The following is a 22,678-nucleotide window of genomic DNA, read 5'->3' as shown; positions in this document are numbered from 1 at the left end:
CGGTTCTTTCCCATGGCATGATTTATATCGCTTCACTGTGGCGTGCATGAGTCAGACCCACATCCCTAATCAAGAGAATTGCAATGTTTGCTCTAAATGAATAAATGCAGTGACTGGTCCTCATCAGAGTGCATGATGAAATTGATTGTGATATATTGTTTTTGAGTGCTGCATGTTCACATGCAAGCCCCTTTAAGCGTGTAAATTATGTATGTGTTTGTTTCTATTGTTACCGAAGGACAGTTGGAAGTCATTTTTATCCTTTGCAACCTTTATCTTTCTAAAAATACCTACAAACTATCCACAATAATGAAGAATACTCAATATGTTCCCTCTTCAAAGCAATTTAAACTAAGAAATAACTACATTTAGGTGTAATTTTTACCCACTTTACTTCAAACAGGATAACAATAATCTCACAATAGCAGAAGATGTTTTTTTCTTTAATGTCTTTAAGCGTTGGGGATAGCGTCTCAGCCACATTTTGTTTTGCCCTTCGTCTGCTTGCCCAGTGGATCGGTCATCCGTGGCATCTGCCTCCATCTGAGTTCGGTGCTGCCTGCATGCTTGGCTGGTCAAATAGCGTCTTGTGGAGAAGGATACAGGGGGAGGCCAGGAAGCCAGAGTGCTGGAAACAACTGCATCTTGTTGATTTCGCTTCCAAAATTTAAACTAAACAACAGTGGCTATGCAATGGAAAGAAGTCTGACAGTGTTAAAGTGTTGCTGCATGCACTATAATAAAGAGCATCTGAAGGCGGAGAATTGACATGAATAATGCAAGTGTATGACAGACGGCTGTATTATCATGACTCGGTTATTTTACAGTAATTTTCTGGCACCCGAGCTGATATATTACAGTTTTTTTTACAGTTATCTAATCAAAACTGGAGACGAATCCCACTTCACTTTTGATTTACCTGGCCGAGCACTCAAAGGCTGTAACGGATGCGACGGTGACTTTCATTCATTCACGCCTGCACAGACTTGTGTGATTTATTAATTACAATAAAAAAAACGTCCACTAGAGATAATGAGGGGGTTGAAATCAGTGCTGCTTTCTCAATGTAGGCTACCGCTTTGTGTGCTTCTATCGTTTCTCTATCAGGTGCGAAGATGATGAGCACCTGATAATGGGCAGGGTTGATTTACCGTCGGGGTGGAGATCGCACATGAATGATGGAGGTGTGCGGCAGCGCTGCGACACCAACAAACGACTAAACAGTAAAAATAAAAATAAAACACTCCAAACTTGGACATTTAAATGGCCTCAAAGCTTTCAGCTCAACAGCAACTGTTGCACGTGCAAAAGGAAAACCTGCATTGATAAAAACTGTGAAAAACACTTAAAAATGTCCCTTTTTTAAAAGTTAAAATACATTTTAAAGGGCAAGGACTTTCACTGAGGTCAGTTTCATGCTGGTTAGTGCAACGACTCTCAGGAGTGAGTCCAAACTGTTCATTTGGGATCTAATGGCTGCTTAGGCCAATTTTTTGGCGTGGTTGTGTTCACATTATACTTTAAATGGGACCGCCACCAGACTCCAGTGTGAACAGTGTGAACAGTCTACGGCCCTGAAGTGACCCGCACAGAAGAAGACGAGACGCTGCGATCATGGAGGTAAATATGGATGCACCCGTGTATCAGTTTGGAAGTTGTACAATCGGAGCATGTGCGATGGTTGTTTGCCATGCTGGTTTCGTCCATTTGAACTTGTCCACCTCCCTTGTGACGTCTACTTTTGTTGCATTTTAGTTTGGTTATGGTTTTCGGTGAAAGGAGGCCGACTGTCTCATTTACTGCATAGTGATATGATGTTTATATTCAAATGAGGGTAAATATGATGCTGTCACTGCAGTGTGACTAAAAGCTGCTCTTCTTCGGCGAAAATAGATACAATTTTCTTATCAATAACATGTAGAAAAGGAGCAGGGTATCATGATATTGCCACGTTCAGTTATAGTCCCCCATTAGAAAAAGCACCTTTTTGTTATTCTATGCTTCAACATCCCTCAGTGAAAATTCACAATACTGTAAAATAAGACTTGTTGTCAGATCAGATCAGATTTATTGTCACATACAGCGAAATGCAGGAAATTTCTCCTCCGCTTTTAACCATCCAGGTTGGCACCTGTTGAACACACATGCACAGGGTCACGCACTCATACAGACAGATGCCACACTGGAGCAGTTGGAAGCCAATCACAGCTCCGGGGTACGGTGCCTTGCTCAAGGGCACCTCAAAAACTGATCTTTCTGGCACCTCAGCTGCTGGAATATTACTGTTTCCGTACAGTTTTTGTTTCTCTTTTTGACATTTCACTGTACTCGTGCTTACGAATCATAACTGGAGGCCCATCCCACCTCACCTTCGATGAGCACTCCTAAGCTGTAACAGATATGACGATGACTTGCATTCATTAAAGTTTGCATAGACTTGTGTAATAAGCTCTGTCAGTGCTGAAATCAGTGCTGCTCTTCCTGAATGTTTCTCTATCGGGCGTGATGATAACGAGCACTTGATGATCGGTAGAGTCGACATCTCCTGCGACACCAACAAACTGCTACAGATATGTGCAAAAGTCTTAACCAGACCTTATTTTTTTATATTTTGCTTCCATTTTTTTTTGTCATAGTAGTCTTGACAAAGACTGCTATGACGTGTGTTATGACTAATCGTCCCACTTCACCTCTGACTCACCTGGTCATGCACTTGAGCACTCAAACGATGACTTGCTTTCAGTCACGGCTGTAACAAACGGTGTAATTTATAAGTTACAGTAAAAACTCAGCGATAAACATTCACCAGAGATAATGAGGGGGTTGGTATAAGTGCTGCTCTTTCTCAATATTCCTCCTCATATACTTCTATTGTTTCTTTATCAGGTGTGATGATAATGAGCACTTCTGTGTAATAAAGCTGTCATGCAAGACAGAACGCTTCCCTGAATGTGGGTGACTAACACAGCTTTCATTATTTACCTTTTTAGCAAGCAAAGTCCAGAGATATTTCTCAGCTGACGGCACACAGATCTTATTATTTTGCAATAATAAGATGTGAGAATAACCGTGCTAAAATTGATATAATTTAGGACTTGTGTCATTTTTTAAAGTTGCCGCGCACACACACAATGACTGTGTCAAATGTCGCTCGCATACACTGTCCAGCGAGAGGTGGAAGTATTCAAAGAGAGTAATTAATTATTAAAAGAGGCTCACTGCAATCCATTACATCGCATGCATTATGAAGCAGTTTGATCTACAGCACATCTTTCAAATCTATTGCTCTTAACAAAGAAGCTGAAGTGGCAGGTAGGGAAGTTTTGTGGTACCTAGACCAGGAGTTACATGGAAACTTATAGATTACTATGAAAAGCATAAAGAATCTATTAAAAAAGCTAATTTTGAGCATACTGACCAAATTTACTACTTTTATACTTTGCAGCTTTGGTGTTTCACGAAATTAAGTGTAACTGCACTTAGCACATGCACATACACTCCCATAACAAACTGCATTATAAGGATACTTGGGCCTACATTCCACTGAGCCCAGATCAGACTCTCTGAGCTGTTTGTCGCATCTCCAACATCCGTGATGCTGCATTTCTACTTTGCACTTCTTAGATTTAATCACGTTCTTCATCACCTTAGTGTCCCTCTGCAGCCCAAGTTCTTCAAATTCTGGCATCCATGATGCTTTTCAGTGATGAAGGCAGAACAGTTAGCGCACTGGTTGTCATATGCACAGCTAGATGGTACATTTGGCTGGTTTGAAACTGAGGAGTTGTAGCATACTTTATAGCACTGAGGTGTTCTCAATGGCAGAATACTGCCTGGAAAAAATCCTGATGAGAAAATTGATAAACAGTCCAACTCCACTATCCATTGCATCATTGTTCCTAGTTTTAACATCATTTAAGAAACTGTTTTTGCAAGATATTTCCATCCAAATCTCTGAATTAGCTGTAGTCAGACTTTCTCTCTGATGAGGTAACAGGGTGTAGCAAGTCAAAATAAGATACTGGCACAGTATGCTGTGTTGGACCGACAGGAGCTTTGCCATGATACCGAATTGGATGTCTGACATCCTCCTAAAAATAACACTGCTGCGAGTTTTATCATTTTGTCCAAGAGCTCACGAGAAGCTGAACGTTCCAAGGCCCTCAGACAGTGAGACATTTGTACCAGCAGAAAAATGGCTGTGATATGCCCGAGTAAAATATATTTTCCATAAGCCTCCATCTCAATTCCCATCACTTAGATTTCTAGGTGAAATATATTTCTTGACAATGGAAACACACCATGTGTACTGTATCTCTAATGAGTGCAAATAGACTCGGTCCATCTGTCCATCGAAGTGTCATGCAACAGAGACGAAGTTCAGCAGCCTTTAATAAAGCTTAAACTACGACCAAAGAAGTCTTAACACACTCTCGGACGTATTATTTATTAAATATCAGTTAATTCTTTAACAGGATTGTTAGATATGCTTGATGGAAACAATAAAAGCACAACTGCTCCTGTTATTTTTCGCTAAACTTTGATCAGACAAGTCAAGCTTACTACATACAGAACCATGTTAGAATATACTTTCATGTGCATAGATGTAAAAGACAGCCCACGGTGTTTAGTTAAGCATTAGATGTGTCACACCCATGGACTCACGTTTTTAGTTTCATGTTTTAGGTTATGTTTGTGTCACTCCATGTTTACTTTTTGCCATTTTAGTTTCCCTGCACTCTGTTTATCAGTTTCACTCACTTCACCTGTGTTTTTTTCCCTCAGCTGCACTCACTCCCCAATCACTCTCACTCCCTATTTAGTTTCCTGCCTCCCCTTTCAGTTTTGCCGGATCTTTGTTGTTTCATGTCAAGTTGGTAAACCCATGCGATACTATCATGTTCCATGTTCCACGTCGTTTTCAAGCTAAGTATTTATCCATGCCGTGTTAAGTTCCTTGTTGTGTTTTATCCACAGCTACGTTTTTTCCGGCTCAGCCGCGTTTTATGTTGGTACTTTGTTTTTGTTTAATAAATTTATCTTGTTCTTTTGAAAAGTCCGCATCCGTGTCCTCCCTCCACCCACAACCTGACAAGATGTTTGTAACGGCAACATTGGCAGAGAATTGGATCACCATCCATTTGTCACAAGACGTAGAGGTTTACTGCCTTTCCATTTAGTGCCTCATGGAGATGCAACAGCGTGGGTGTACATTACAGTTCACTTTTACAGCGCCAATCAATCTGTGACTGATCCACACGTCCGGCACACTCACCTCCATGGTGGTCAGGTTGCATCGATGGGTTCCAGCAAACCAGCCGTCAGTAGAGCACTGGTCGATATCAACATCCTGTAGATTAACGTCCACTCGCACCACTCCCCTGTAAGAGAGGAAGACACCGTCAAGCCGGCTGTAGGAGAATCAGGAGTGGGCGTTCAGCAGAGGAAATAGTTTTGAAATTTCGAAGATAAATCAAACTGTTGTGGAGTTTGTTGTCTTTGTGTTCCATTAATTTGTGCTTATAAATTGGCTGTGTTGCTCAATGTCAACCAAATACAAGATAAAGTCGGTATAGTGAATATAAAATTACATCAAGCATGGACAGGAATGCCATTTTGTAAGGATGTTTTCTCATTCTAATTAATTAATTAATTAACTAATTAATTAATCTGTTAATGAATAAACCGATAGTGTGCTGAAACCAGGTCCCCCACGAAATCCAAACTCTCCTTTTTGGCCCATGTATCAAAGTAACACAAGACAATTGTTCAACTTTTTTGCTCTTTAGCACCCCCTACAGTTGTGGAGTGTAACCCCACTGTCAGAAAAACAAATCTCTGTGTGAGCCCTGCACACGTACAGCCGTGCACGTCGTGTACTCGTGTTGAAAAGGCCACAAAGACGCCATCAAAAACCCAGAAAAACGTCAAGTAGCCATAAAGCAGAACATGATTTTACTAGCTTTCTTTAAGGTCAAGGAATACACGGATTTGTGCATCTTGTAGTACAATTTAGTAAATAATTAGTAATAGCTAATTCGGCATAATTGTTAATTCCAATAAGATGAAAATGTAAAAGAATATACACCGAAAGAGGGTCACATTCGCTACTGCAACTGTCTCCATGACAACGGTGTAATTCCTGTTTACGTCCCCCAAAGCCTCTCAAGTTGAGATCTATTATTATGCACTTTACATAATTGTTTTCATTTGTCAGAATCGCTCAGACCCAAACAGGTTCCAAAGCGACGCAGATGAGAACACAGCAGCTGTAAAAACTTCAAGACGAATGGAAAACAGCTCAATTTAACCACATCTTCGATTTTCCTGCCCTGCTCGCAAGATGGAAGTCAACAAAAAAAAAAAAAAAATGAAAGAATAGAACTAAACGTAAGTCGTAAGTCGGATATCACAGAAAAAATGCTCAGCCATGGCAACAGGAAAAGGCAGCTGAGCCAGGCAGGAACTTCAAACAGGGCTGCTGAGGATTTACACTTACTTAGCTTCCTAAAGCTCTGTGAAGAGAAGGTCAAACGTGTTATTCTGAGAGTCAGTCTCTCTGATTCTGATTAATCTGAGTCGTTTCTGCCTTTCAGCAGCTGCTGACGGGACAAACGGACAAACACTTTATACGCCGAATGTGAAACTTTTCAGAAAACCAAGCTCCCTTATTTCAACTCAAAACAATTTATTTAAGACGTGTTCAGCTCCACAAGAAACCCTGAACTGCATCCAAGCGACCTCAGCCCACATACAGGTTTTTCCTCTTAAAAATGGAGCACAGCCAGAGGCAAGAGCTGTTAAAACAACTATACTATCGTGTTGTACAACTCTCTAAGAGTTACGGCTCAGCAGGACATTGTCGTGACGATCTGTTTGCACTGACCGTCAGCTCCATTGATGCTCATTTGAATGCCGACATTCACACCGGTTTCATTTTGGATTAACGGATAAATTTGGTCTTTCGGTTTTCTGGGAGTTTTATCTGAAAAAGCAACTTTGAACCGGGGATCGCTGTTTGATTAGGCTTCAGGGTAAAATAACTGCTGTGATAGATGCATTTTATGCAGTGCTTGGTGGTCTCAACGGGGTGTTAATGGAGAATATTATCACCTGAAATCTGTTCTTAAATTATAAAAGTAGAGCACATTGCTGCTCTGGATCCGTCTTTTAGGCTTTTCAGTACTAAATGTTCTTGGGATTAAATATATTTCTGATTTTATTGGACCCTATGAGGCATCTAACCCCCTCAGGCTATGCGGGTCAGGTTTACTCGGTGTTCCCTGGATCAGAACCAGGCAAACTGAAGGTGCTTTCAGAGTTTATGCTCTCCAAAAACTCCATTCAATTTAAATTAAGTTAGGACTTAAAACATCCCTGTTTACTGAGGCTTTCAGAAAGCTGGATCCACATGTTTGTTGCTGCCTTGCCCACACTGTAATCTATCGTTATTCTTTGTTTATCTGTTTGTTTATCTCGGGTAAATAACCTGAACTTTCACCCTAATTTTTTATTTGAACTTATTTTCAACTTGTTCATTTTCTATTTTTGAGCTGTTTCTTCTTAATATTTCAATGTTTTTCGCTTTCATTTGGTTTTTCACTCATTTTAAATGCACTGTTGCCTAGAGTACAAAATATACCGCATAAATAAATCACCTAATTGATCAGTATCAATCACTTGCAGTTCGAATAGAAAATACGAATCGTCCCATTTGATGATAGGGACACACAAGTGTCAACAAAGTCCCAAATACTGGCAGCTGTCTGATCCAAATCCTTTTTCTTCTTTGCCTTTAAAGACATTTGAGCCCCAGTAGCACAAAGAGGGAAAAGACGAGTAACAAAGAACCACAAGTCAGGACCTGCTGCAATCAGGACTTTCAGCCACCACTCAGGGGTCGCCCACTGAACCAGTGGAGCTACCAGGCAGCCTTCCAAATCAAATTTCAACTCTAATGCAGCACATTTAGCTAATTAAAACAAGCTGCTCTCACAGAAATACACAAAAAGCCCACATCATCTATGATGTGGTGTGGTAATTGAAATTACTTGCCACACCAATGATGTGCCACACAGAAACAATGCCAAAGGAAAGTCAGCTAATGGCTTCATCTTGGTAGACTCGTGTTCTTACGCTCAAACGAGGGAATAGAAAGACCAAGAAGCACTGAGGCTGGCTTTGAGTCTCATGAGGAGTCATCGTTTTGAAGTTTGGAGAAGAGTCTGAACTTGTTTATACCTGATTTCAGATGTAACTCCATATATATTCAAACCAATAGTAGCTGATTTATTCAAATTTCCTGGAGTTATATTCATTTCCGGCTTTTTTTTAGGGCTAAAAAGTTCAACAAATTTACTTGGTTGTTGCCAGCTTTTAACCTAAATCATACATTATCATTAGGGCTGGGCGAGTTAACCCGTTATTATCGCGTTAACATCGATTATTTAATGCCGATAATTATTTTATCACGCATTAACGCATGTTTTTTTTTGGTTTGTTTGTTTTATTTAAAAAAAAAAAAATTTTGGAGGGCTTTTGTGCCTTTATTGGATAGGAAAGTTCAGAGAGACAGGAAGCAGGGGGCAGAGAGAGGGGGAACGACACGCAGCACAGGGCTGTCTGATGCGGGACTCGAACCGGGGCCAGCTGCAGCGAGGACTATAGCCTCTTGTACATGGGGCGCCCACTACCCCACAAACCACCCCTGTTTTATAGGCTTTTATTTTGTAAAAGTCTGTTGCTCACAGGCTTTTATTTTGTAAAAGTCTGTTGCTGTCTGCTGCATAACCGGAAAAGAAAGTAATTGGCGAAACCACCAAACATGGTGAAGGGTACGGAACTTTTACTCGGCCATTTTCATTTAAAAGTTCTTCCAGACGGCGGAGTCGACAGAACCAAAGTCATCTGTAAACACTGCCAAGTTGAATTGTCTTCTCAGCGTAGTAGTTCCAGTCTAAAATATCACTTAAAGGCAAAACACACAACTGATAGCAGCAAGTCATTCAAGGAAACAGACAGTGGAGCGAGGCTTCTACATAAAAACTACAGAAAGATGCTGATGTTAAAAGTGTGTTTGCACAACAAATGTTATGGCACTTTCATTCATATGGCAGCACATTTAAAATAAAACTAAATGCTAAAGGCCTATACACTACTTTTGAATTCATTTTTGGATTTTGCGTACAAATGTGATTAATCGTTATTAATCAGGGAAATCATGTGATTAATTGGATTAAAAATTTGAATCGCTGCCCTGCCCTAGTTTTTACTCGTTTGCTGATGGTCACTCTAAACAGAGAGTGAAACTACGGTGAAGTGTTAACAAAGGGCTTCAGCAGCAGTAGCAGACACACAAAGTCACCAACTATGTAAAGAATGGCTGTATAAAAGCACGGTGTGGTTTCCATAGTAACGCCTGAGTGGAAGCATCTCTTGTGGAAACTCATCCGAACGGCACATGAAACCGTGGATGCTGTCAGTGTTGCTGTGTTACATCTTAGAGGAAGTAGAGGCCACGGCGTCTGTAATTAAAGCTGTGATGCCAGAACGCACTGAAAAATGTGACGGTGCTTATCAAAGAAAAAGTTAAACCTGCCACTGATCTATATTCGGCCTTTTTAATATCAGATAGTTTGACGTCACGGGTGGAATTAAGCGCAATAATCACAGACTCCTGCTCCTGTAACCGACGTGGCTCATTAACTAGCTCTAATCAATCTGCATTTCCTGCTGAAACTCTTCTCCTTTTTGATAAAACACAGAGAGCCTGTTTTTCACTGGTTGACATGCTCATTCAATTAATTATACAACCACACACCTCTTACGTTTAACCACAGACATTTACAGGCGGGTACCTCATCCAGCTTGTGGGATGCATCAATTCGGCCGCAGAACACTACAGTTTTTGAGCGCTCTTATACAAGAAAAGACAAAAGCAAGAACAAGAGCAGTGGATAACTCTCATTACGGTGTTGTATCTGATGCATCACACTCAGTAACTGTGATCATTATTTTCCCTTTAACTGCAGGACTGTTTTATGAAAACATGTAGGATTTTCCCACTATACACTATATTCTATTTGTAAAACATATGGGATTTGGAACAGAAGCCTATTAACCTTAGAATGATGTGCTTCTGGCCTGTTTTGCAGTACATTACCGGGCCTGAAACTGCCCTGGAGCTACCACAGTTCACGACTTTGTTTTCCAACACTGCATCACAATGTTTTGCTTTATGGTCGCTTAATATTTTTGTGGGCTTTTGATGGCATCTGTGTGGATTCTTCAACTTGTGGGGCTGTAGATTTTGCGAGGCTCACGCTGACGATGTTCTTTGACAAAGACGTGACAATTGTAGGGGGAGCCGGAGAACAAAAATTGTTCCAAATTCTCTATTATCTGCAAGAGCTGCCAATCAAAACCAAACCAATCCAGATATTTAAATGCGTATTGATACATCCTGTCGTAACATGACATAAAGTCACTAAAATCAGTTTCTCATACACACACGGGAGCGCACAGGAACACGCATCCTCGAATGTTGCTGCTGTGGCATGTTCTCCAGGTGCACTGGAGCTTTACTACGCCCAGCTCCCAGTGGACGCCAGGGCAGTGCAAGGCTCTCTTTGCCTGTACTTCTGTTCGTAATAACTGCTGGTTTGGTCATTCTGACCTCGTTCAAATGTACATTGTTTTAAACATTAACACAGGAGCAATGTACACACAGCTCATTTCACTCCAATCTCATCTTTCCTGCCCATAACTGAAACAGTTCCAGCTTTCCCTCCTCTGAATAATGCCCTTTTTGGTAAAACACACTCCCAAAAAGTGGCCTATTTCCCCTTACTATACAGAGGTCTTGGTTGTATTGTTTTGGTTTGATCGACTTCTATTCAAACACGACACAAAGTACCTCCGTGAGGGGTTATATTACCTTTTTTAAGTCGAGGCGGATTTATGTAACATCAGCAAACTTTGTTGCTTAACAGCTTTCAGAACGTGCACGTGACACCAGTTCTATGAGTACGTGCACAGTTATTTTGTGTCGTGTGTAAACACAGAACCCCGGGGTTCAATAGAGACAGAGGAACAGTTTACCGATAAGATAAAGTGAGATAAAACATCCATCCATTTTCTATACCCGCTGAATCCGTCGGTCGGGTCGCGGGGGGGGGGGCTGGAGCCCATCCCAGCGGTGAGATAAAACATGATAAAGCAAAAGTAAAAATAAGAAAATAGAATAAGCATATTTTCCTAAATGTTTTGACAAGCTGGTGTCACAGCTTTGTTGTAGAGGAGGGCTGAGTGATACTTTTTACAGTAACTAACTCTTCAACTAGCTTTGAAATTCAACTGCCCATTAATCTAAACAGAGAAAAACTAAGTCAGATCAACTCAGTTTTGTTTTCAGTGCACGCTTTCTCATCTTACCTCTGTAAATTTCCTCTTTTCAAGTCCCTTGCACGGTTTAGTAATGTAAAAATTGTCACTTTTACGACTTAATACACTTTATTTCACATTATTCTATCTTGAAAACAGACTTAAAAGAAACTTAAAGGTTGAAAATGTCCTATTTGTGCACAACTCTTGTTTTTTTTACTTCTTTCTGTAAATTAAATTCCACAAAAAGGAGTAAAACATGTCTAAGTTGATCTATATATTAGAGTTAATTGTAGTTCTTTGTAAAGATCTAATGTTTACCTGTCCTGTTTTCAGTTGTACATCAATATACTCTGCATAAGGGCATCCAGAAATAACCCCTGACATCACCTACACTAACTGTGTACAAATAAACCTGAACCTAAGCATTATTTGAGTAGCTGAAGGACTGGAGCACCCACATAAACATGTATGCTTAATTCTCCTGCCCTCACATTTGAATAGAAAAGCATTGCAGTCCTTTCAGAAGGGCTCAGTTCGTGCATTATGTCGTGGAACAATCACAATGCGAGAGCCGTGCAGCCTTCTCAATGATTCCGTGATGGAAATGCATTAAGCTGACAGGACGCGTGGAGGCTAATGTGAGTCAAGCCGTTGGGCACGAAGCTTCTTCCCGACCAGCATTTCAGTGCAGCCCGGGTCATTTTATTGAGTTCTGTCGCTGGGCATCAAAAAGGAAGTGGCACCCGTGGGGAAGTGGGAGTGATTGAAAGCAAATAAAGACTGCTTCCATTTTGGAGAGCTGGCTCTTTCATTAAAAGCACTCCTGGAAAGATGTGGTGGGAAAATGCTTCTATAGAATTTTGTTCAGCGGGTTTTTATGAATAATGTGAACACATCTAATCTGATGTTATATAAAACAAAATCTCCTGGTCTCCGTTTGGGTTACGTTCAGTCTTTACGAATCCATCGTCACCTAAATGCAAGAAATAATATCCCAAAGTTCATCTTAACACACATAGTTTGAGTTACTTTCTGTTTTTCTTAAAGGAAAAAAATGACCTGATGTTGCTGATTTTATTCATTTTGTGTGATACAACAGAACAGGGAGACAGGGAGAGAGCAAAGGTATACCTGTCTCATATTAAGTTACAGCACTCACTGTACAGCCTGTAACAATTATCTTAAAGCTCCTAAATCCTCTCCATCTTGTACGTTTCTCGGTTTAATTGTCATATGTATACGATGTGTCATCTACCTTCTGAACATTTAAACTTTTATCCACAAAAATTCCTTTTCCAAATCTTTACAAAACGTTCCAGACATTGAACGGCACCCTCGTTCCTCCTCTTTAATTCCACTTCTCTATTTCCCTCCCACCCGGTTACTGAAGGATCAACCTACAGTAACCACATTACAGCGGGTCATAAATGCAATGAGCTCCCTCCCGCAGCTCAAAAAATGCATGTCAGGTTAATTAGTGTTTCTAAATTGTCTGTTGTCAAAAGGACAAACGTTGCCTCGTTTGTGTCTGCGTGGCCCCCTGATGGACTGGCGACCCGTGCAGTTTGCACCCCGCCTCTCACCCAATGACAGCTGGGATAGGCTCCAGCCCCCTCGCGACCTTAAATTGGATTAAGCGGGTATAGAAAATGGATGGATTTTGTAGATCTGCTGCTGTGTTTGGGATCATTTTCCTGTTGATGAGCCAGTTTCAGCCCAGCTTTAGCTGTCGGACAGACGGCCTCACATCTGACTCTAGAACACTTTGGTATACAGAGGAGTTCATGGTGGACTCAATGACAGCAAGGTGCCCAGGTCCTGTGGCTGCAGAACCAGCCCAGATCATCAGCCCTCCACCACCGTGCTTGACAGCTGGTGTGAGGTGCTGATATGCTGTGTTTGGTTTCCTCCAAACATGCTGCTGTGCATTTTGAGCAAACATCTCCACTTTGGTCTGGTCTGTCCAAAGGACATTGTTCCAGAAGTCTTGTGGTTTGTTCAGATGCAGCTTTGCAAACCTAAGCTGTGCTGCCATGTTCTCTTTAGAGAGAAGAGGCTTTCTCCTGCAGCCCTTCCAAACAAGCCATACTGGTTCAGTCTGTTTCTAACTGTGCTGTCATGAACTTTAACCTTTAACATGCTACCTGAGGCCTGCAGAGTCTGAGATGTAGCTCTTGGGATTTTGACTTTGGGGTGACCTTGCTGGGACGTCCACTCCTGGGAAGATTGACAGCTGTCCTGAATGTTTTTCACTTGAGAATAATCTTTCTCTCTGCAGAACGATGGACTCCAGATAGTTTGGAAATGACCTTAAAACCCTTCCAAGACTGATGGGCAGCAACTGCTACCCTAAAATAACTGCTGATGTCTTTCCTTTCCAGCAAACTGCTAAAACTTCTTCTCTTATTGAAGTGCTCACATTTGCTGATGATCAGTTAATCAAGTGCATTTGATCAGCAGCACCTGGCTGCTACTTGCACTCTTTTATTTTTCCTTTGGAAGCAGTAAGGATGTACTTTTTTACACACTGCTTCTGCATATTGACTTAATTTTAATCAAATAAATAATGGCGTAGCATAATATATCATGTGTTGCTGTTCATATGAGGTCGTCTTTAGTTCACCTTCAGATGGAGGATGGAGCAGATGATTCTTTTAATGTACTTTTATGTGTAAAACTAAAATTAAAAGAGGGAATTCCTTCTTTTTCACATGACTGTATTTGGCCTCTGAAAAAATATGCAAATATATATATATATTTTACCATTTGGTTTTACTTTTAAGTTAGTTTCAGTGAATTTTTCTTATTCCACCTCTGCTCCTGCTGCCGCCCGAAACTTCACCCTCAAAGCAATTAAAGTCTGTGCTGTGAACGGTGAGTTCAAGTGTGTCCACCAGATGCATGCACCATTCTACCTCCTTTTCCCTTTCCTTTTCTCTTCCACTTTGTGTCTGTTTTGTGTGCTCTTTTTGGTCAGAAGAAACCTGTCAGTCAGGACAACACAGTATTCATCCTTAAGAATGTCTGCAGCTCCAGCAGCGGCGTGCACACGCATATACGGCACACTCTGTCTCGTGTGTGCTGCTGGAGAGACCGACGGCATGAAAAGAGATGTGACAGTTGTGATTTCTTACACCTTCGTGGAGACAACAGGTCGATCTATCACAAACACATGTCTGCACACTCTTTCTAACTGGTCACATTAGTTGTTTAGCACCTGTGTTTACTACAAACAAAAGGGGGGAAATAACAGCCTCTGGTTTCTATTTATTTACATTCGGGCGGATATTAACGTCACGAAAAGTCACTTTGCCTCTTGCAACATCATCACCTCGAACAGAAAGCATTAAAAGGCTGGTAATAAAGATGCCCCATGCAGAGTTGTTGTTCTACATCATTCATTATTAATTCATGATTCTATTGATTGTGTATTTAGGTGGAGGGGAAAGGAGAAGCAGCTAGGCTACATTAGTCAGCATCTCCCCTCTTCTCTTGTCTCTTATCTGGCAGGTCAGGTTGCTGCATCTGAAAGACGGCTGCCAAGGAAAGAGACAAATGAGACTTGACAAAAAGGACACCGGAATGAGCAAACGGGTCATGAATTTAACTATTATGAGAAGACTGTAAGCACATAGTATACACACAACCTGAGTTATGAAGGGGCTGCCCTCTTCACAAAAACATCCCACATGGAAAAGTGTGATCAGGCAATAGTGTTACGCTATAAGTTTGAGTTTACTGATATGTGTTTTCATCCTTTTCATTTCTGTGTTAACTGATCTTCTTTTTCCTTCCCCCCACAAAAAAAACATGAGAGCCAAAGCTCGGTCAGCTAGATTAGGCAAAACCCTCAAGGCCAAATTTCATTGAGGGGAGGAGCATGAGCAGAGGAAGAACCCACTAAATTTTGGTATAAATCCAGATCATATTCTGTACAATTTGTGAGAAAAATACAATTAAGACATAAGACAAAACTCTCCCAGTAAAGAATCATATGAATTTTGGATCAACCTGTCTCTTATGTAACTGTAAGATGGTTGCACGATGAATGAAATCAAACAGTTACCAAAAATCCCTCCAAATGGTTTATATAAGTATACAGCATGCACTAATTAGCCTAGCTTAGCATAAAGTCAAAACACGGGGGGGACAGCCAGTGTAGGCCTGCAAGAATCACCCGTAAAGCTCCGTGATTAGAGCATTCCTCTGGTTTGTTGAAGAACACCTTCAAAGAAATCCAAATCTAACCTTGACAGAAAGAAAAAGTTTGGTATTTTCCTCATGCTGCTTCATCTTTTAAGACGTGGGATAATCTATGTTGCAAGAGTTCAGGCTGTGCATCTTTGGCACAGAACATAAAAATCTGGACAAATCAGCATCTTATACTGGCTCTTATGGGCAGGTGTGAGGTGCCATGCTTCATTAGAGGGATTGGTTTACTTGGCTCCAGACATGAGCTTCATCCAATCACCTGCCAAATATTTCTGAACCTTTTCCAGTAACAGTAACCGCTGAGGACTTTCCAGACGATTCTGTGTAACAAACCATCTGGCAAGTCAGGTTAAGACACGTCATGATTGAAATAAGCAGCCAGTGCCGTACAATAGCAGAGCATTTCCAGCTTGGAACCGCAGTAAACCAAGAGAAGTCTCAAAAGTTTTAACTCCAAAAGCTCCAGTTTCATTTGTTCCAAACCAGAAGAGCCAATCTCTTGATCCTGTAGAAGGTGTGGAGTTCCATCTAAGCTATTTTAAGGCACTAACTGGTGTGATGATGTTTAACAGAGATGATTTTTGGGGGGTGATCAATAACTGGAGGGGAACTTCATGGCCTTCAAACTCCACTAGATCCTTTTATTTTTCAGCCACTGTAAAAACTAAGAATCACTAAAAGAATTAAATCTTTTTTATTAAACATATTGTATTGACTTTGCCCTTGAGTTGATCAATATTTTAAAAATATATAGATATACGATTGCTTTCGTGTCTTATAAATGTTTATGCAAAGTAGATGCTGCGTCCGACTTGAAAGGCTATAGCGCTCGTATGCTGCATCAAGTTATTATGGGTAAAATTAACCCAGCCAGATAAGACATTTCCCATGTTTATGCCTTTATATTTTTACCACTTCATGATTTTTTTCTTCATATTTGACACACAGATATAAGGTTAGGATCTATCGTCTTGTCTTACTCTTGGAGAACGAAGCATATTTCACATTATGTTAAACTACTTGTGTGCAGATCACTGTGACAGACTGTGGTAATGTTTAACTGTAGATATTTTGAACTGGTCTGTGTGAGGAAACAAATTCATGAGTAGATATTGCTCTCCTGTGATTTGAAGACCAACAGGATGTTTATCTCAATGCCACTGAATAGACCAAGGGACATCAAACAATGCATAAAACCCAGCATGTCACACTTTCGATAGGCGGGAGGTCTGGGTTCGAAGGGGGATGGAAGTCATGAGCAGGAAAAAGTTTCTGCTACACAATTTCTTTGGGGTAAAAAAAATTTGCAAACAAAGCATATGATGTATTTGAATATTTGTCAGTTGGAGTGTAGAGGCTGATTTACAGTCTGATGACTTCAGTGTGAATTTAAGTGTGTGAAGCTGCTGTGTGACGCTTCAGTCTGGGATAATAAAAGGTACACAAGTCGCTCACAGGCAGGCATGGGTTGCAAATGTCTAAACCTGCAGTGATTACACTGAGTGTATTAATTATAGATTCACTGAAGTACACACACGACTAGCGATCTGGATTAAATATTCATTGGTCAGGATCCATATGGAGCCTTAACTCTTGACTATTCCACATATGTCTCCAGTGCATATGATTACTGGAAAAAAATATGCCATACAAACACCATAAAGATGCAGCTGAAGTGGGTTTAGCAGGTAGATTGTGGAAATTAGGCATCAGTGCATTTCTTTTATTTATCTTTTTTTTATTTTGCTGGTTTTTGGCTGATTGTTTTGTATCAAGAGGGAGAGTAAAAAGCAGCTTCTCTTCTTGAAGAAGGGACACAGGAGACACGACATTTCCTGTGTAGTAAAGCATGCAGCCGAGTGAGTTTGAAAAATGAATTAGGGCCTGTAGCCAGAGGTTTCCACCACTGCTACATCCAGTAACATCAGGGTTATTTTTAGCATCCCGCCGCCTTGTCCATTGAAGGAGAGGAGAAAACCCCCCTGCTGTAATCGGAGGGAGGCCGGTGGGGGGCTGCCCTATGCTTGGAGGGGAAAAGGAGGCAAGTGTGATCAACTGAAGAAGCCCCTGTCCAAGCATAGAGACATAGTGATAGTTAAGCCCACCTGAATTAACCTTTGGGTTCATTTCAATCTGTTTGTGCAGTTTTAACAGCCATGTGAGACCTTTTTTTTTTTTTAAGCTTCACATGAAGGGATTTCTGGTGATGCTGAGGCGAAAAAGAAAAGGGGTTTGGCAAGCTTGTTTTGGAAAGGTGTTCATTTTTAATTTGTTTTTTTTTCCACCACATTGCTCGGATCTCAACCCTCTGTGTTCTTACCTGAATTCGGGTGCAAGGTTGGACTCCAAGCCGTAAAAAGCAGCTGATAAGGTCAAAAGCCAACGGGGAACAAAATTCCCATTTTTACACTCCAAGTAGGGGGCAGACCATTTGACATGCGTCCTGTCTGGGATAAAACTCTCTCCCCTTTTCAAAGAGCTGTCGTCAGATTTAGATTCTTGGCTCAGAACCCTTTTATGGAAACTGGGGTTCTTCCTGTCTTTCATCTCATGGTACCACTCTGTGTCTGCTGTGCGGTTGAGCAGATGGCGGTGCGCCATGCTGGAAAGATCTTGGAGCACTATCTCCCCACCGTCCCTGGTGGCTTGGAGAAGCATCAAGGGCCCCGAAAAGGATGAATCCCCGCCAAAAGTGACAACCGCCCGGTGAATCTTGGTGTCTCCCTCCAGTATACTTCTAACTAAGGCATGGTACCACTCAATGTCTTGCCGGAGATTGTGCTCCCTGGACCTGTTGGCTTGCAAGATCATGTTGAGGAAGTTTGTGGCGTGCAGCACCGTATCCAGCACGCTGCTCATGGAGTAATGCGGGGTTGTGTGTGACCTTCCCCGCAAAGAGGTGAGCTCGTACTTCCGCGAGCAGTTGGCATGCTTTAAGGTGCTCGAGTCTCCCGTGTGTAAAAAAGCTGTGACAACCCTCGGGAGATGCTCCTCTATTTTCTGCGGCAGCCCCGCCGTTTCCCCGGGAACGAGATGAGGCGCACGGAGATGCGCCAGCTGCCGGCGGTGAGCCTCAGCACCTGGAATCGTCTCCTGCGATCTAATACCTTTACCATGAGCAGACCAGTCCACAAATTTAGAATTTGATCCGATTACAAACCCCACTTGCAGCAGCAAGGAAAGCCGGAAAACAGCCATCTCCCTGCAGAGAGCGTCCACAGATGTTTGGGGGATTGCTGCTCGGAATTACGTCGTCAGGCGGGCGTGATTTAAAAAAATATATAAGATTTCTCCGCTAAACCATTTCTTCACCACTTGTAGGATATTTTTTGAAAGATTCACACATCTGTTCTTGAAATCTGCAAGGTAGAACTCCTTTTGCTGGATTCGCCAAACCCCTTCTTCTTGGTTAAAGATGCCTCATACAGCTTGTTGATGTTGGGGATCCGCTGGCAGCTGTTTTCCCCCACCTCTCTTACTCCACACTGTAGACAAGACTGCCTTTGCTTTGCTGCGCGGCGGACAATCTCCCTCTGCGTGCAGGCTACATAGACTGAATCAAAACGGGAGGGAAGGGAGGGGTAAGTGGGCAGGTTGTTATTATTATATTAATATATTTTTTTTTAGTAGGCACCGAGTCAGAGAGCTTCTCACTTGGATGACAAACGCACTCCGCCCTCTTCCGACCACAGTAAGCATTAAGGAGGCCTATAGAAGGCACGAAGAGATACATCGGGATCCGTGCGCTCTCAAAGCCCGTCTTCTTCATTACCTCATAGGGCTTCAGGAGCGCTATTGATCCACGTTTGGCCGCTGCTTCTGTCAATCACTGAGCAGTTTTCGGTGGCGCGGAGACGAAGCTGTCCGGTGCTGAAACTGATGAAGCGTTTAAGGAGCTGTCCGGTGCTGAAACTGATCAACTACGCGTCGGCTGATTTATCAGAATTAGGCACTTAATTTGGGTCAATTGATCGAGATCAAGAGTTTTTTTTTTTCCCCGCTTTCGGAGAAAGGAAAATAAGCCTAAACACGTCCGATTAGATTTAAAGAAGTAAACAATTCATTAAAACCATCTGTCTTTTGGTCCAAATAGACAAATAAATTAATCTATTTCTGTTGATTGGATAACAAACGAAACAATACACATAAACCACCAATTACTTCCTTGACTATTACATACATGTAAATACAGTTTAAAAGACAAAACAGAGTATGTACCATTCCAACAAGCTTGAAAATCCATATATGGTTTGTCTGAGCTCCTTTATTCTCCAACACAGCCTGAAACCTCTCAGACCAGCTTTCTGTCCTTTAAGGAGTCTTCAGGAATAGTTCTCCAGGCTTCTTGAAGGACATCCCAAAGCTCTTCTTTGGATGTGGGCTGCCTTTTGTTCCGTTCTCTGCCAACATGATCCCACACTGCTTCAGTAATGTTGAGCTCCGGGCTCTGGGGAGGATTCATCCTCCATCAGACCTGCTGCGACTGATTTTCAGTCCACTTCTTGTGTCCTTTGGCACAGCTCAGCCTTTTCTCCCTGTTTCCCTTCCTTAAGAACGGCTTCTTGACAGCCACCCTTCCATGGAGCCCATTTCTGATGAGGCTTGGGCCAACAGCAGATGGATCAGCTGAAGGTCCAGATGCATATCTCAGCTCCTGTGTCAGGTCTTTGCTGGATTTGATCCCATTTTTTGGAGAACGTCATTATCAGATACTGTTTATCTGCTGTAGTTTTTTTAGGCCTGCCTCTTCTTCTTTTGTCCTCCACTTTTCCAGTTTCCTCAAATGTTTTAAGGACACACTGCACAGCTGAGACATGCCAAGTTTTCAGCTCTTTGCTCACCTTGTTGCTGCAACAACACCATTTTACGTCTGTTAAACTGAGTTATCTGTGGTATTTTTCATAGCTGCAACCAAAGAAATGTGAACAAATGTGTCTTTTATGACTGACTGCTAGTAACAAAGTGCCTGAAATAAAGTTTAAACTCTTTGCTAAGGTGTCTGTTATGTTTATGTATTTGGTTAAGTTTATGTATCTCCAAAGAAACTTACACTCATGTCCCAGGTAGGCAGGTAGCGTAAGGGGATGTTGGGAAAAGTACCTTTCATGTGGGGGAGTCAGAACCCTGGATGAAGTCACAAAGATGATAAACTATTTAACTAACATCACCTGAACAGGGACTTGAACCCTGGACCCTCAGATTAAAAGTCTGATGCTCTACCAACTAAGCTATCCAGGCTCTGTGTGTGGACTGAATATATCCAAACAAAAACTTTGAAAGACCTTAAGGAACTTGGACACTATTGATAAAGATCAATTTAAAAGATTACAAAATTCCTGGAACTGAAACATTAAGAACCAAAGGGTGGATCAAGATAGAACTGCAATATCTGATGACTACATATACACCATAGAGCCAAATATTCCGACTATCCCCATCATAAAGTTGCTGCTCCCAAAACTGTCATTAATCCCAACATTTCATATTCATGGAATAAAAAAATCCAATCAGAGCTAATTCAAACATGCTCAGTTGGCACTCAAATTTTTTTAAAAAAGGGCGTTGACCTCCTGTCAAGTACAGTAAATGACTGTCATCAGTGTCTGATTCAAAGGTTGGTGATTTATTTATGTCATAGTGACATGTTCTTTGGACCACTGTGCCCCTCCTACTCCAGAGCAGTAAGAGGAGCCCAGGGAGAAAGTGAGATATGGATGTGTCAAACTGTTCTAACATTAGGACAAAAAAAAAATAGGATCTCATTTCCTCAATTAGAAAACTAAACATTAGAAGATTTCAGCTCAACATTGTGGCAGACTTTTTTTGTATTAAAAGATAAAGCAATATGAGCTTCATTAAGAGAGCTTTAATTCATTTATGTGCTGATAATCTTAATTCAGTTTAATATCTTCACAATGAGCTGGAACTCAGACGGCAACAACTCACAGTGAAAATTCAGTCGTGCTGTTGCTTCAAACATGGAAAAAAAACATAGCCGCTTTAGATAAACTGCACTGAAGCACCGGAGCACTGAGCAGCTCTTCCCTTCCTCTTCCTCCTGGGTGTAGGGGCATATAACGTCACGCTGTGTGGGCCAGAGGCATCTCATCCTGGGCGAAAGAAGACAGGCGTGACGCGGGGTGACAGAGCTGGGAGTCGGCCTGAGCAATGCTTCGGCCACGAAGGGATGCTCAAAGTTAGAACCCGAGGACCTCAAGGATTTCTTTACCAACCAGCAGGCCGCTGCATCAAAGACTGCTTGTTTTTCTTGTCTACTGTTGAAAGCTTGATATCTCTTGTTCTTTAACAACTTTTAAGGCAAGCATCAAACTGACACAGCCCCCCCATCCACTTAATCTGAATTATTAGTCTTTTATTCACAGCTGAGAATCAAGGCTTATCAATGATTAAATACCAGTTTAAGGTGAATGCTCATGCTGTTAGCCTTGACTGCATTAGTCCAGATTTAATTTATCCATATATGGTGTTCTTTGGCTTTCCAATAGAATCTGCTACAACATTTATTAATTATACATTCAAAGAACAAACCTTGAAGAGCCTATAGTATGTTCATTTGCAGGTTCTACTACTAGGATAGGTTTACATGCTTTAATGATCAAGCAACACGTTACTTTTCTTATGCTATACACTCTTCTGACTTTATTATGCCTAATTCAGCATCAGTCAAATATATCAAAACAGCTCCGATCTCATTGTTTGCGGTGTGTTGAATGAAGTTTAGACTTTACCAAACATCTTGGTAATAAGATAGTAATGAATGGGTAGTATTCTGGTTATAAAGATGGAATACTTAAGCAATTACCATGTATGACCAGGTAGTAAAATAATTATAGACCACGAGGGATTAATCAAATTACTATGATATGGTAAAGGTCCCTAACTTTAATGGTAGGCTGTAACCTAAAATATTTTGAAAATATCGTTCTATACATGTATACTATCTGTAAGCGAGTTACCGTATCATTATCATTACTACATTATTTGTATCAATGCTATACAATTAGGAAAATGGTTCTGCCTTGTTGTTGTTGTTTTTAAATTAGTTTCCCTTCTTCTTTAG

At 41.3% G+C, this 22,678-nt stretch overlaps 1 protein-coding gene and 1 non-coding gene across 3 annotated transcripts in view; both read right to left on the bottom strand.

Annotated features, from left to right (window-relative positions):
- Positions 1-19,127, bottom strand: part of gpr158a (G protein-coupled receptor 158a) — a 94,285-nt gene extending 75,158 nt beyond the window's left edge. For both annotated transcript variants that reach the window (XM_075452432.1, XM_075452431.1), the window contains exons 1-2: positions 17,918-19,127; positions 5,276-5,381 (exon numbers count right to left, since the gene is read on the bottom strand). In XM_075452432.1, the coding sequence (XP_075308547.1) occupies positions 5,276-5,381; positions 17,918-18,795 (984 nt within the window). In that variant the 5' untranslated portion in view covers positions 18,796-19,127. The remainder of the gene's footprint in view (positions 1-5,275; positions 5,382-17,917) is intronic.
- A 1,635-nt stretch (positions 19,128-20,762) lies between these two features.
- On the bottom strand, positions 20,763-20,835 carry trnak-uuu (transfer RNA lysine (anticodon UUU)). The gene has a single exon. It is a non-coding gene; the product is annotated as a tRNA-Lys (tRNA).
- Positions 20,836-22,678: the final 1,843 nt, after the last annotated feature.

Source organism: Odontesthes bonariensis, chromosome 20 (genome assembly GCF_027942865.1).
Source record: "Odontesthes bonariensis isolate fOdoBon6 chromosome 20, fOdoBon6.hap1, whole genome shotgun sequence".
NCBI lineage: Eukaryota > Metazoa > Chordata > Actinopteri > Atheriniformes > Atherinopsidae > Odontesthes > Odontesthes bonariensis.
The sequence above is the reverse complement of the archived record's forward strand: the minus strand, read 5'-3'. Positions and strand labels throughout refer to the sequence as shown.